This window comes from Phyllopteryx taeniolatus, chromosome 20 (genome assembly GCF_024500385.1).
Source record: "Phyllopteryx taeniolatus isolate TA_2022b chromosome 20, UOR_Ptae_1.2, whole genome shotgun sequence".
In the NCBI taxonomy this organism is placed as follows: domain Eukaryota; kingdom Metazoa; phylum Chordata; class Actinopteri; order Syngnathiformes; family Syngnathidae; genus Phyllopteryx; species Phyllopteryx taeniolatus.
This window is the reverse complement of record NC_084521.1, coordinates 13,041,411-13,057,006: the sequence shown is the minus strand read 5'-3', so window position 1 is coordinate 13,057,006 and position 15,596 is coordinate 13,041,411. Positions and strand designations below refer to the sequence as shown.

At 40.5% G+C, this 15,596-nt stretch overlaps 1 protein-coding gene across 4 annotated transcripts; it reads right to left on the bottom strand.

Annotated features, from left to right (window-relative positions):
- Positions 1-4,910: 4,910 nt before the first annotated feature.
- On the bottom strand, positions 4,911-15,428 carry fbxo15 (F-box protein 15). 4 transcript variants are annotated; one of them, XM_061758946.1, is made up of 9 exons: positions 15,155-15,428; positions 14,716-14,824; positions 13,954-14,181; positions 9,380-9,574; positions 9,162-9,291; positions 8,081-8,163; positions 7,456-7,601; positions 7,182-7,306; positions 4,911-6,033 (listed from the first exon to the last, which is right to left on the bottom strand). In XM_061758946.1, exons 2-9 carry the CDS (start codon positions 14,781-14,783, stop codon positions 5,767-5,769), a joined length of 1,242 nt encoding a protein of 413 aa, XP_061614930.1. In that variant the 5' UTR covers positions 14,784-14,824; positions 15,155-15,428; the 3' UTR covers positions 4,911-5,766. The 4 variants fall into 4 exon arrangements, with proteins under 4 accessions (XP_061614930.1, XP_061614928.1, XP_061614931.1 ...); XM_061758944.1 differs by having other exon boundaries at positions 14,720-14,824; XM_061758947.1 differs by having other exon boundaries at positions 14,755-14,824.
- Between the last annotated feature and the right edge of the window lie 168 nt (positions 15,429-15,596).

Sequence of the window (15,596 nt, the reverse complement as noted above, 5' to 3'; positions counted from 1 at the left end):
GCTCCTATTGCTAACACTAAAGTTTGCGGAAATGAGCGCAAACATACAAGTTCAACTATGAAACACAGTGGAGGTAATGTCATGGTTTGGGCTGGCATGGCTTCATCTGGTTTCTTAATCTTCATTAATGCCAAGCAGGCGATAGTTTGAGGATGTCACCTGGTCACAGGCAAAGTTATTTCAGGTAATAATGCAAATAACGCATTACATTCTGAGTTGTATATCAGGTGAAATGAAAGTTAAAATGTTTATCTCATCTGACATTTGTGATTTGCTGTCAAACCAAAATGTTTTCAGTCTGTAAGAAAAAAAAAAGGGATTTGGCCTCACTGTACTAATGCTTTTAGTGGGAAGGGTATTGCTCATTGTGTTTCAGTTCTATTCCCTTGGGGGAAATGTAGCCAAATGCTCTCCTAACCTACTACTAATGACAATAAAAACAATAGTAATGCATGGCTTCTCAGAAGGTTGTGAAATTGCAAGGTGATTTTGAGATGAGGCTCCTCTACTCAAACTGTGACTAGAGGCGTGTGCAGCATCACTTCCTCTGACACATCTAAAATTGGTTTAGGGCGACCCGTGTGTACACGGAGATCCAGGCTGACATTTTGTTGCTCCGTACGGAGGGCTTACATCGCAGAGGACAGACAGTGAGTTGATGAGTGGCAGTGGGAAAACAACAAACTTCATCACATTGGTTTCATAGTGACAATTGTGATTTGTAGGTTCAAAGGCAGCTCTCTTGAGTTATCTCAAAAACGTGAACAACATTCAGGATTTATAGCGACTGATCATAATGTCAAGGAGAAAGCTCTCTATTTACAGAGGATATGAAGTCTTTTTTTCTTTCTTTCTAGAAGAAGCCTGCATGTTTTGTGCTAACACTGACTGCAATTTCAAACAGTTCATCTTTCCTTCCACATTGTCTAAGGCCTCAGTTCCAGCTGAAGAAAAACAGATCCAAAGCATGATGCTGCCATCACGATGCTTCACTGTAGATATGGTGTTCTTTTGGTGCTAAGCAGTGTTTGTGGCAAAAATACCTTTTGGAATAACAGCCAAGATTAACCTTGTTTTTTTTTCTGACCATAGCTCATTTCCCGACACCCATCCATCCATCCATTTTCTGAGCCGCCTCTCCTCACAAGGGTCGCGGGCGTGCTGGAGCCTATCCCAGCTATCATCGGGCAGGAGGCGGGGTACACCCTGAACTGGTTGCCAGCCAATCGCAGGGCACATACAAACAAACAACCATTGGCACTCACATTCACACTTGCGGGCAATTTAGAGTTGTCAATTAACCTACCATGCATGTTTTTTTTTGGGATGTGGGAGGAAAGCGGAGTGCCCGGAGAAAACCCACGCAGGCACGGGGAGAACATGCAAAGTCCACACAGGCGGGGCCGGGGATTGAACCCCGGTCCTCAGAACTGTGAGGCAGACGCTCTAACCAGTCGCCCACAGTGCCCATTTCCCGACACATCTCTGTTAAAATGAATAGTTATGTAATAATTGTTTATGTGCATTTTAGACATGTAGGTTGATTAAGGTGCTACGTTAAATGTAAACATGTGAAAATACATGTAAAATATATTGATAAACACAATAAATCAAATATACGCAAAATACGCAAATCGTAATTAGATACTGTAATGCAATGTGATTCGGATTTAAGCCGAAGAGCAAACCACAGTAGTCCGTCATCTATGAAACTGAAGTAGATTTTTATTTTTTTTTAACTATGATTTAGCTCTTTCTAGATTTTCAATTTTTAACATTCGCTGTATATTAGCAGTATACATCGAGACAGTGGAAACCAAATACGTATTCAGTCTCAGTTCAATGAGGCATTCCTAGTGAGGAAAGAAAACAAGAGTGCTATAGGAAATTGATTGATTTGGGCAACTAACATCACCACATTATGTCGCTTATCACTTTGACGAAAGCTGATTACTCAGGGAATATATCCAGTTCAGCGCGCTTATAGCGAAAAGGGGCCTATTGACAAGGCCTAATTCCATGACACAGTATTGCATAAGAGAAGATAATTTTGTACTTGTGTTATTTTATGTTGAAAATAGTTCCATTCATGTGGGGGAAAAAAAACAAAAGTCAAACCCAACAAGGACGCTTAATGTAATAGCAAAGACATAAATCAATTTTAAGTTTTGAAACATTGCATGTGGTCGAGCGCCAATGTACCCTGAAATGTTGTAAAATGTGGTCTTGTTGTGTTTAATTTAAGCTTGCATCTGCTAGATGGCTGCCGCTTTGCAATGACTGAAGAACCTTGACAATGCATATTGTGCGCCGCTGAGGTGGCAAAGGTCACAAAGGGCGCTGCTGGATACGCAGGAATGGCTATTTGCAAGGTATAGGGGACACACATGGAAAGAAATGCACAACTGGCAAAAAGCCCATGACATTGATGAATGCTGTCCTCTAAGTGTTAGCTAAAAATTATCTGATGAGACGCGTTAGGTGTTCCAATTCACAAGGTTGATGTAATGACAGCAGAGGAGGACACGCATGAGGATATACACCGATCACAAAAAGCCATTTGTCTTTCTAGGAAGGTCTACCCAAATGGAAAAACTGAACGACCGGTCAAAACATTTGGCAGACATTGGAACCATAGAATTTCAAAGTATACAGATAACACAGCCTGAGTGGGTTCACTGTATCATTTTGCAATGTGGCAAACAAATTGATTCCACATGCTGGCTCAGTATCGGGAGAACAACATGACCAGGTAATCACCTAAAATAAGCTTAATATCAAATTCATTTTTGATATGTATCTTTCAGGTTGAAGTCGTCTCAAATGATTGACCTGTTTACAGTGGAAACAAATACGAACATATACACTTTTTACAACAGTCTGGGAAGCTGATGTTTTTTTTTGTCCTGGGGTGTTTTAAAAACTCACATTGGAGGAAAAAAAAGTCTCTCTCTTTGCCCAAAGCAAAAGGTGAGCGCCCCAAGGTGCTTTAGTGCCCTCGTGTGGTCACTTTCCTCCTCTTCCTCCAGGATCTCCTCAAAAGTGGACCACTTGGCAAATATACTGCGATTCAATGAAAAAAGAAAGAAATCCATCCATCCATCCATTTTCTGAGCCGCTTCTCCTCACTAGGGTCGCGGGCGTGCTGGAGCCTATCCCAGCTATCATCGGGCAGGAGGCGGGGTACACCCTGAACTGGTTGCCAGTCAATCGCAGGGCACATACAAACTAACAACCATTCGCACGCACAGTCACACCTACGGGTAATTTAGAGTCTTCAATTAATGCATGTTTTTGGGATGTGGGAGGAAACCGGAGTACCCGGAGAAAACCCACGCAGGCAAGGGGAGAACATGCAAACTCCACGGGATTGAACCCGGGTCCTCAGAACTGTGAGGCTTACGCTCTAACCAGTCGGCCACCGTGCCCCCGAAAAAAGAAGTAAATAAAACAAAATGCAATCATTCTCGATACAGCTTAAACTGTTATAATTCATTTGAAATGCATGTTCTGTCTGCATTTTACTGCAACAGATAATCAAGCTTCTCTCAATGTTAAACAAGTGATTGTACTGTTTATATTTACACAATGACAAATCATCCTTTGTACTTTAAGCACTTGCTATTAATTATTATTTACGGCCGGTTTGTTTGTCTGCCACAGCTTTCACGTGTGCAGGGAAAGCAATTTCCTGTGCTCGATACAAGGAATTGACCATTTGTCTCACTAATAACAGAAATGAGTGATTGTGAAGCGTGGCGGCGAAGGTATAAAATAAGCATTAGGAATTATTATTATTATTTTAATCTCCATCGTCATATACCAAATACAGGCATGCTATCACACTAGACCCGGCGTCCTTGGTTCTAAATGTGGTGTGGGTCACATTTTATGAACATGGCAGCTTTATTTAATTTAGGGACAAGCGCTCCCGCAGAAATGTGTAACAACACACTGTGATGACATGCTCAAGATGGCTGCACAATCTTGAAGCTGTGATGACATGCTCAAAATGGCTGCACAATCTTGAAGCAAATAAACAGATATTGGCGCCATGAGACTTTATGATGCGTTGCCATTATAACTGCATGACTCAGCAACTTTCAAGTCATTTGGCAGGTTTCCGAGGAATTGCCCTAATATTAAAATGGCCGACTGGCAAAAATACACTGCATATTTTCATTTGCTTTGGACACTTATGGGTATGTGGATATTAAAGAGTCAAAGCGACGGCTACCGACACTAATGGGTGTCGCAATAAAGGTGGCCTCATGATGGAGAGATAATTACCTAATGTAAGTGAGTTGGATGGAGGTTTTAGAAGTTATTCAGTGATTGGTGGTCAATACTTTTGCATCACTCTTAAAATTGTAGACATTCAGGCTACTGTATTTTCACGACCATAAGGCGCACTTAAAAGTCTTCAATTTTCTCCAAAGCGGACGGGGCGCCTTATAATGTGGCGCGCCTTATGTGTGCACCGAGTTCCAACATCTATAAATGTTATTGTGTGATGAGCGCTCCGCTTGACTTTTTTTTTGACCGCTTGACTGACTGGGAGCATTTCCTGCTGACACGCTACTTATACAGAGGAAAAGCGGACGTGGCTCAGTGGGCCTAAACAATGCTGTTCTTACTCTTGGCCGACTCTATTCATAAAACCATGGGAATGAGAAACAAAATGTGTATTCACAAGCAAATAATTCCCCAAAAATCATTTCATGATTTCATTTCAATAAGAGGTCTGTCTGGTCTTTTAAAAGTGACCCATTATCATAAAAAAAAACAATAATAATAAATCAGCCAGGGAGGAAGATGCTTTTAGGCTTCGTTTTTTTTTTTGGGTGGGGGGGGGGGGGGGGGGGAGACATTCTCTGTGTCTTTCCTGTCAAAAAGAAGACCCCAAAATCTGAGACAGTACAGCTAGATTTATTCTCTTCAAATACAAGGACCACAGAAATATAATGGAAATATTATGTCCAATACATGCTTCTGGCATTTGTATTTTGCTGCATCCAAATCCTTGCTGATTTGCACCTTTGCACACATTCACCACTGCAAATATTGTTAAAAAAATCTTGATTATCTTCTCTTATTGTATCTTATTTATATTTCACAAATCTTGAGACTTACTGGGCTAATCTGGGACCTTGGGTATCTAATTTTGTGCCATATCATGTGTAAATGTGTATTGTTATGACACTTAAATTCCTTGAATCTTTGAAGAAAGGCATCAATATTGTTGTGGTAAAAAAATTTCTTCATACACTGTTGTGAAATGTCCTTTTGCTGATTATAGAAGAGGAACATATATGCACACACTTCTCTTTTAATGTATTCATTGTCCTTGTGTAAGCATTTGAGCAACACAATATACGTATCACAACTTTGGATTTGGAGCTCATTTCATTGTGTAGGTGTATTATTTTCAACCATTTTACTGGGTTACCATGTACCAGCACAGGGCGAGCACTAAAGTTAATTGGGAGGATGACTGGATGAAGTTCAGACACCATGAAGCGAATATGCTGTGCATTCAAGGTTTTTTAGGAATTAATACATTCATTATTATTGATACATGTGGTTTAGGGTTTTTCTAACCAAAGGTTAGTGAAGTTAGTGGCTAAAAAATGGAAGGAATCCTATTACCTACACAACTGCTTTACGTGACTGCTCACTCCAACACAAATGTTATTGGTGTGCTCAGAATGTGGACATGTGTGATTTAATAAAGAAAGGTCAATCCAATTGCGAAGCAGTAAATGTTCAGTATTGTTTTCTGAAGTACTTGTTGACTTTGCAGGTTGTCACATAAACTGCTAAGTTGATGAGGAAAAACTGTTTCTGCTGCTCCATCCGCACAAATTTCATCAATACTTGACCCTCTGAGTCCCGATAGTGCATGAGGAAGTGTTCCGCGGCATAGAAAAGTGAACATGGCATCTCTAGGTGCTTCATGACAACTGGCGTGCTGACACACCAAAAGGGTTTGTTGAACTCATCAAGAAGAGTCAGAGTCATGATACAGCGATCCTGATGAAGAGAAGACATGATCAAATTGTTTAATAAAAATACACTGCAATGAGTACAACAAACAGCCATGTTTTGGAGGGGAGGATCCAGTTATGAATTTGTTTGGGACAATGTTCAAACAAGTTCTTGCGAGAACTCTCATATTATATCATGGAAATTTGACTTATTAATTGCTTGTACACAAAAAGTTGGAACTCCGGAGTGCCTACTGTTAGTAGAGATTACCATTCGCTAATAGCATTGCCGGCATTAGCTCCTGATAACTGGCACCAACTAAAATGTTCATCAAATTTGTCGACGTGGGGACGGGAGTTATTTGCCTTTGCTAATGTGCCAGCTGCATTTTCCGCCTGCACGGATAGCATCGCAAGTGTAATCCAGTGGCTTGGTGACGAAGTCCTGACGGAAAGTGAAGTCACAAATATGCCTTTTACTTGCTCTCTATGTGGAGGTGTGCTTTTCTCGTCTGACACTGGGCTGTCTGAGAACAAGTAGCCACTTGCCTAGTTGCAACCCCCTAGCTCTGCCCTAGTCATCATGGAAACAAAAAGACATACCCAGTTTTGTACATGCGGGCGGGCTGAGTTGCAGCTCATTCTTCCTCATCAGGAGAAAAAAGGATAGTGACTAATTACCTCAGTTCACACGCTCTGATTTACATAATTAAATAGTTGACTGCTGGGCCCATTTGTACTAAGTTGCTAACTTCATTGCTGAGCAAACAGCATCATCAAAGCACTTGAACAGTCTCTCAAAGTGTGGAGACTCACCACATGTCGTGAACAAGTTCCCTGTGCTGTATTAAAGAGCATCTTATGTAAGTGAACGTGACATCTTTAACGACTGTTAATGTTCCATTCGACCCTGACACGTAATTGCACCACAATGTGCGTGTTTACTCGTTTCTTGCCATTTTGCTGCAATTCTCCGTAACGCTATTTAATATTATACAAAAAAAAGGTATTTGTACAAATAAAGCTCTATCCCAAACTGCAGTGTTGTAAATAAATGCCCTTGATCACTATTTGCTGAACCACAGTGCCGATGACTTTGAATGATTGATGTTTGGTTGGCTTAGAACTTCCTACCATTTAGTGTGTGACTGAGTCCCAGACAGTGAACAAGTCTTCTAACAAAGGAATTGGTACCTTTACTTCGCCCCGCAGTGCCTCACACCTCCAGGGCAGAGTGACATTTCCTGATAGAGGTGTGCGCTGCGAAAAGCAGGTCTCATTAATGGCTGTAAGTCGAAGGTGGCCATCGCAGATCTGATCTGAAGGACATCGTGATAAAGGTTGTTCATGAACAAACAGATGCATTCATTAATTCACTTTCACTTGCAGTATAATCACTTAACAAAAGCATAACACTTAAAGTTGTATTTCGCATGTGATATAAACAAAAAAAAAAAAAAAAGATTACCTCTTCGGCAGAATAACTGAGAGAAACTTGCAGACATGATCTCACATTCAGTGCTGTGGAGAACTATGTTTAGCTGGTAACCATGGAGACCATAATCAGGGTCGATGTCATCAAATGGGGCTTTGACCATGGGCTCCACGTAGGGACTATTGGAAGGAAAATAATGAGTTGTCAATTCTAGCCAGTAGAGGGGGCTATGTGCATACTTATGAGTTATTAGAAATGCTGCACGAAAGAGGGAGTAGATGAGCAATGTCAAATTAAAGCGCCCTCCTCATTTAAACGCTTTCATTGTAATACAAATGGAACTCACTTGTACAAATATAACGCCTTGTCCTGTTTACCAGAGTTCAATCAATTCTATTATTTTGGTTTTTCATTTAAACATATCTCTCAAAACCCTACTCTAAAGACAAGCCGTAGATGATGCAAACACAAGACAAGAGAGGGGGGAAAGGCCATAATGTTGACAAGGATAACGGCCACAGTCGTAGTGAAAGTGCCGGTAATGGATCACCAAGCAGAGCATCAAAGACAGATCACCTCGGGAATGAAGGCTGTCAGTTGCATTTGCTCGTGACACACTTTTTACCGTTTGAACAGCTCAAGAAGAGGTGTCGCCTACCAAAGAGAGGATCCCTGGGTACTTCTCTCCAGTAGTCTATAGAAGTGAAGTGTGAACATGACAAAGGCAACACTGTGTCGCTCCTGCGAACAAAAAGACTCAAATCAGCATTGTCGTTACATTGTCATTGTCTTGACTTTTCTTACAAGAATTGAAGAAAAGCTCTCCACCCAGCACCATATTTTGTTTCGTTGTTCCCTTAGTTTTAACACTGTGCAAGTCACAATTTTTATCCAAGCTTGTAACTTTCAGGGGTTATCCGATTGTGTTTATAAGACACACACTTTTACACTGCTAGTCAAAAGTTTTCTTATCCCAGCTTTATTTCCTGCGTTGCTGTTCTGTGTGAAAGGTACTGACTGCCACGGAATAATCGGTGGAGAATGGAGGCAACACCTCAATTACCTGACTTCAGAGACAAAGTTAGAGGCAGGAGTGTTATAAAAGAAAAATAAACAGAAAGTCAGAACGGGTGTTGTGACGGTGAACACCCAGTTCACTTCCGCTGTCCTTTTGTGTTGAAAGCAATTTTCACACCACACGCTGGAGCTGATCTGGATGCAGGATTGCATTTTGGCTGTGTGAAGGCAAACACAGTTGCTGTAATATTCAGCACGGCAGTTTTTTTTTTTTTTTTTGTGAAACACACATTTTGCAGGAACTTTGTGAGAAAGAGGGCTACAGTTTCCAACCCATCGCTCTTGTCAAAAGGTGCAGGCATTGTTTGATGTCAAAGCAAGAAGCCTGTATTAACAAGCACAGCTCAACTGATGTAACTTGTCCCTGCAATCAACTAATTGGCTCAAATCTTTCACGTCTCGTTAATTATTACCTTTTGACCTCTTTTTTCCCCTTGTTTATCGCAAGATTCCCCAACCAGGTGCTAGCAGGTGTTATAGTTGCAGATTTTGTCTTTGGACATTTTGTTCTCTTTTCTGTCTACCTCCCTTAAACCATACCTTCCAAATTGACATTCTAAATAAATTATAATACATAATTTGTCAAATAGCTAGGGTTAAACTTATACATTTGGGTTGAGCCCGCTCCATTAGTTTTACAGAGTGGTTTGTAACATAATTACCTTCCAAAGCCCCATGACAACATCATGCTTCAATAGCTTCAGTTCAACTAGTTGATCCCGGCCACAGTCCTGCATGCTTTTAGTCAGACTCTCCATGTCTACCACATCCATGAGGGACCTCCAGCCAGGTCTGCCAAAGCAAGGAAAAGACAATCATTTTTTACAGTGGAGAGGCGCTGGAGCAACAGATGGATGGGGATGGATGTTGACTGTCTCACGCCTTGAGTCCGGGGCAGTTGAGGGCTACTCTCCTGACGCCGTGGAGCTGAACGGTGGAAATTTGATGGAAGTCGGGCCAGAGGCTCCCATTCCAGCACAGCACCGCAGAGCTCTCAAAGAACTGGAGCCAGCTGAGATCATATGTGGCTTCATTCTTTGATTTGTCGGTGACCGTCAGCTCCCAGGTTATGTTTCTAGTGTGCCATGACATGAGTAATTAATAAGAGAATTAGGCTACACTCAAATCTGCGTTAGCAAAGACACATTTCAAGACCTAAAGTAAGGCCACAGTCATTGAACCAATAGGGGTGGGCAAGATGGGTTTAATAATTTATCATAATTATATATGAATAATATGTGAATAATTTATCAGAAATATTTAAAGAAATTATGCAAGAATATTTGACAGTATAAAAGAAATTAGAAACATTCACATTGATTGCAGATTGCAGTATTTATAAATGCCACCTGTAATGTACCTTATCCACACTCAACACAATGAAATATTGTCTTAACTTGTTCAGCTAGTCTGGACCACAATATGCCATTTTTACAGCTTTGAAAATATAAATTCTAAAGATAAATGTGGTTTTCGTTGATTTGATTAGTATATTGAGTTCAACTATAGCAATTTTTTTTTTTGTATTCTCATACTTATCATAGTACTTTGTACTTTGGAATATTCTTTTTCATGCTCATAAAATTTTAACATTTTTCTTTAAAAAGTTCTTCGTTGCTTTTTTTTCTGTATGGTGTGACCTAGTAAATCTTTGTAAATGTACAATAAAAACAGCTTAATGTAAAGTGCAATGAAAAGATAAGTGATGAAAGATGAAAAGTGTAATTTAACAGAAAGGTTGTCATTTGTCTGGTTATTACATTTTATACTCACCCAACTAAGAGTTTAAAGGCTATTCTATTTGCTTTATCAGCAGTGAAGGGAGTTCAGTGAAGTTGCTAATGGAATAAAATGTAATAATGACATAAAACTGCAGCTGCTCTGATGAATTTCTTGATCTGATTCAGTCTATACTGACACTCAGGACTGCCCCTATTGTGATTTATTTTTTATTTTTTTCTTATGCTTAGCTGAGGGAGGAACAAAAGAAAAAATTGGAGCAGCCTGTGAGGACCAGGATCACCCTGGGGATTTGGCCCGCCATTGTCTGTGTGTGTGATGTCTTGTGAAATGCTTATTAGCAAGGTAAATCGTACGCTCCTGAGTGTCTCAGACAAACCCCCAGGGGGGAGTGTCTGACTTTCTGGGGAAGGAAGAGAGAGAAAGTGTGTTCTAGATGAGAGGTCGGGAGGGGGCGTGGGTAAGTAATTTATTTCAACAATTCAGACAGCCTCTGCAAGGAAAACACTTATTTCCAGTTCCCCTCTGTACCGCAGCAACCAGAATGGAAGTCCAAATGTAGCGCCTCGCAGCCTCTAATCAGAGGTTATAAAAACCCAGCAGAGAGTTAGGGGGAGGCGGTGAGGAAGCCCCCCTCCGATCATGGATGCTGGCATATCTCTGAGCAGATGATTCAGACCAAGCAGAGCCCGCTGGCCCATTAGGCAATACTGCAAAAAATCTGGAAATAATTGACATTCAAAATAATTTTATCAAAGCGAATAATTACCTTTAACTCTTAAAATGGAAGCGCAAACATGGAGTGAAAATGTAAAGCGCACTTCACAGCTGTACAAACGATAATCCCGAACAGATTACCATAATCAACATGTAATGACAAAAAATCTAATATAGTTTACACATGTGCTGGACAACATGTTTCTATGAGTTGATTTTTTTATTTTTAGACTTTACACCGATCTGATCGGCTTCGATCGGTATCGGCCAATGATTAGCATTTTATGATGATCGGCTGATCGGCTTTAATGTCAGAATTCGCTGATCCGTTCAATGACGTCATTGATCGGCTCCGCAAAAGACTGTCACTCTGGGTCGCCGTCGTATAAAGTATATTTGAATCCAAAAGCTAGTTTATTTTTAGCTTTGTTGCGTGTCTTTTGACGTCATTTACGATCACTGGGCTTTGTCAAATCAAACGCGACTGGAAACACTCGTTACCACGGCCACGCCAACAACAATGGATGGCGCGTGTATTGTGTTGGTCAAAAAAGAACAAAATGGGGAAAAACGTGTGGTGGTGGTGGTCACCGGTGCTCGGGAGAAGATGTTCGTTCAAGGATTGCCTGAGGTATGGCCACGTAGTTTTAATACGATAACGCTCACAAGCGGCCAACAAAACGTTATGTAGCCTAGCAAGCTAGTGCTAGCACTAACGATTGTACGTAAACATGCCAGCGTTCTGTTGAATCATGCTCTAAAGTTTCGGTGTGTGTAAAATAATTTAATTACCATTCCATCCATACATTTTCTGTACCGCTTTTCCTCACAAGGGTCGCGGGCGTGCTGGAGCCTATCCCAGCTATCTTCGGGCGAGTGCCGGGGTACACCCTGAACTGGTCGCCAGCCAATCGGAGAATTTAATTATGATGAAGTAATGAGTAAGTTAACCAATTATTTCTGTCATGTTGTAATGTGGGTTTGACCTGACTGATTAGAATACATGAACTGTCTAGAAAATATTGTTGAAGATACTCAGTATACAGTACACAAGTATATGCAGCAAATGAACAAGTAATTTAAATAGAAATACTTTGCTCCATCTTGTGATTGGATCCGTGATCGGTTATCGTTTTTTTTTTTTTTTTTTTTAACTCGCTGATGGGTGATCGGCCCCAAAAATCCTGATCGTGGAAAGCCTATTTGTTTTTATATTTCAAATTGTAACAATTTAATTATTTTAATTAAATTCGGCTGAGTGAGCAGAATTCTTTCTCAGACATGGAGAAATAATCCCTGGAATTTTACAGAAGATTGAAATGTGTGTGCTGTAAAGAATACATACGATATTGATTCTACAATCCAAATAGTTTGTAAAGAATAAACTAAAAATGCATATCCACAATGTATGCCATTACACATTTTCAGCAAATTTTTTTTTTCATGCTTCCCAAACACAAAATTGTAGTAGTTGTGCTACCCAATAGAAAAAGCTGGACATTTCTGACAGTGTCATCAACCTTTGATCAAAATAAATAGGTGCATCTTTAGACAAAGCATATTTTTTTTATCCCAAAAAATTCAAAATCTGAAAATTTCTCAAAGAAACGGAAAAAGGTTTGAGTCTGAGGAGTAGTAGCTGCATTATTTCTAGATTAAATACATTTAAAAAAAATGGCTAGAAACAATCTGAACTAATATTAAAAAACTCAACAGCTTTAACCTTTTTCTCCATCATTTTTTATTTTATTTTAACGTATGCCATCTTATTTTTTTGTTTACACTTTCTTCCTTGGACTTCTCTTCGCAGCTTTCCAGCTAATTGGTTGATATCTTCCCTTGCAACCGTGGGCACCCGTTCAAGTCACGGACCGGCAGAAGAATGTGGGCCAATAAATAACGGCAGCTTCGTCAAGTGTAGACAGAGCTTGAGAGGATGCGGCAACGTACCATCCACCCCCAACATCGCCCAGACCCACGGCTGTGGTATCGTTGAGCAAGACATCGATACCTGAACTGCTCCCTTGGTGCTTAAGTAGCCTCTTACTAAGGATCCCATTATAAAATGTAGTGGATGTAAAAAACCTGCATAGTCACTTCGCAGCTGATAAAAAGTGAGACAATTGAGAGAGAACAGCACAGTAAAATCCTATAGTGAGGGTTACACTACGGCCATATATTTATTCTATTATTTACAAATATTTTAGAGCTTTATGTATAATACCAATACAACATATAAATCTCAGGTGTATGTATTATTTTTGTCAATTTGGGGTCGCCATTCTCACTTTCTACACAGTAGCATCTGTGACTTTGAATGTGTGTGGTTTTCAAAGGCGGGGCGTGGCCTGTTGAGTGATGTGGGGGTCAGCGAGTGAGAGTTTTAGAGTTGGTTTTTGTGGGCTCAGGATAGCAGCTGGCTAACCGTTAGCTAGTCAGTGTGTTGAGTGCCTCTGGGTGAGTATCGGTTGTGGCCGTGCAGCTCGTCCATGAAGGTGCTTGTTACGTGTTTATTTTGTTACCATTTGCTCAATAAATCAGTTGAAAGCTGCAGCTGTGTCTGTGTTTGACCACCTGCGGAAGGATTACAATTTGTTCTTACTAATGGCGGAAGGCTATATTAAATTAGCTAACGATGTTTACTTTACTGTTGACGTGTAGTTGTGTTAGCCAGTTCTGCTTTGCAATAGACACAATGGACTTTTATCTTTTAAATTAGGGAGATTGTGTCTTTTACACACTCTTTCCTCCTGGCTGGTGCTTATTTCTACAGTATGTAAGCCTGCAATAAAATTAGTCCATGCGGAAAAATGGTCACGGCAAAATCCCGCGATACAGGAGGAAATCTGTGATATAAACTTAGATATGTACGATTTAAAATTCTGCGATACAGTGAGAATGCGGAAAGTAAAACCTGATATGGTGAGGGATGACTGTAATACATAAAGTATGATTGAACAAATTGTATGCAATTAAAGTAGGCACTCTTTCTCTCACCTGAGCATCTGAACTGTGCGACTGGGCAACCCTGTGTGACGGCTAATGACTCCAATGTGTGTTTTCCACTTCCTCCTATTCCACGCATCCAGAGTTTTAAAGTAACGTAGCTTCCAGTAACCTGAAGGCTGATCTTGAGCCTCCAATGTGGTCTTCTCCAGCATCTCCCCAACCATGCGCATTGGCTTCTTGGTTAGCAGCCTCTTGAATATATTTCTCCATAATGCCCTGCATTGGTTGTTTTGGTAATAAGAGAAATATGAGAAATTGGCATTGATAGGCATGCAGCACGCTTTTGAACCTCAAAAGGTACCAGCATGGAAGTAGTGAATATACCTGGCTATTACACAAACCCAGAGGTTATTTTTCAGTCAGATGACCACCCAATTGCTTTTAATATATTGAGAGTGTAAACTGTTCTGCCATCTGACCTTTTCACATAGAACAATATTCTGTGTGTGTGTGTGTGTGTGTGTATAGAAAGTTCTCTGTCTACACATTCTGAATGCTTGGCCAACACCAACAAACTACATCAGAAATTGACATTAAACTAAAAGGACTACCTAGTGACAGTGAAGTCGTACAATGGAAATACGTCAAAATTATTATCTGAAGGAAGCTGTAGAGTTGAATTAATTCCTCTGACTCGGATTGTTCCTTGCCAGGCTTTACGATTGGATTTGAATCCTCAAATCCTTTTTGAAGTGGATTTTCAACATTGTTGTAGCCTTTTAATGCACCGCGTGTGGTGTGTTCTAATACCTACTCATCATTGGCAAGTTGATAGAAGATTTTACTGACTTGGCTGATGCAGAGTAGTGTGCCAGCATCCAGGTAGGACAAGATCTTATTTTGGATCTCGTATGGCAGTCTACACAAAAAAAGGTAACGGGGAAAAAAAAGACGTTTTTATGCCACTAGCTGTTCTTCCTGCTGTTCTGTTGTATGCCACTGGCAGTGTTATCATCCCCACGACTGTATGAAATGATGACGTCAATAGCAAAACATCAATAACATGTTCATTTGATATCAGTAGTCGGCTACATTTACTTTGACAAATTGACATTAACTATATGCATACTCTCTGGTGGGGCTTTAATGAACAAAATTAATTGTCTTGGAATTTGTAGCAAACAGTGGTTCTCATTCTCAGAGACTGAAACAATTAGAGAAAAAAGGAGTTGAGAGATGAACTTGTTACCTTTCCGTAAAGTTTTGAAGGGATGCTCGAGAGGGTTTGTTAGCTCTTTGGGACTTCGTTGCTTTTAATGCTAACATGCTCGCGCTTGTTTCTCCTAATTGTAGCACTGCATTTGTGATAGCAAATACGGCTTTGACGGTTTTCAATATTTAGTCGGACACCTTCCACTGAAACATTCGCTGAGCGTCTTCGTGAACTTCTCGTCTTGATAGCGACCAGCAGTTTCACACTGCTGGCGTCCTGTCGCCGTAGCAACATCGATGTTAAGCGTCATTTAATTAGCATTAGCTCAGAAGACGTTTCCGGCGATGAGTCTTGACTTCCGGCGTCAAAATAAAAGTATGTAAACAATGATAATTAAAAATACGAAGGCCTACCGTGCAGGCGGTCCTTTAGAAAGAGTTCCGTTCCCTCAGGACTGCGGTAAATCTCGAACTTTTAC

Bases quoted from the DNA above. Each gene is read 5' to 3' on its own strand.
- fbxo15 (XM_061758944.1), bottom strand. From the start codon at position 15,231: ATGTTAGCATTAAAAGCAACGAAGTCCCAAAGAGCTAACAAACCCTCT. The intron at 8,164-9,161 runs GTAATTATGTTA...TTTTGTTCGCAG, and splicing joins TTGTCATGGGGCTTTGGAAG to GAGCGACACAGTGTTGCCTT. The intron at 7,602-8,080 runs GTAGGCGACACC...TCCTTCCAATAG, and splicing joins ACCCAGGGATCCTCTCTTTG to TCCCTACGTGGAGCCCATGG.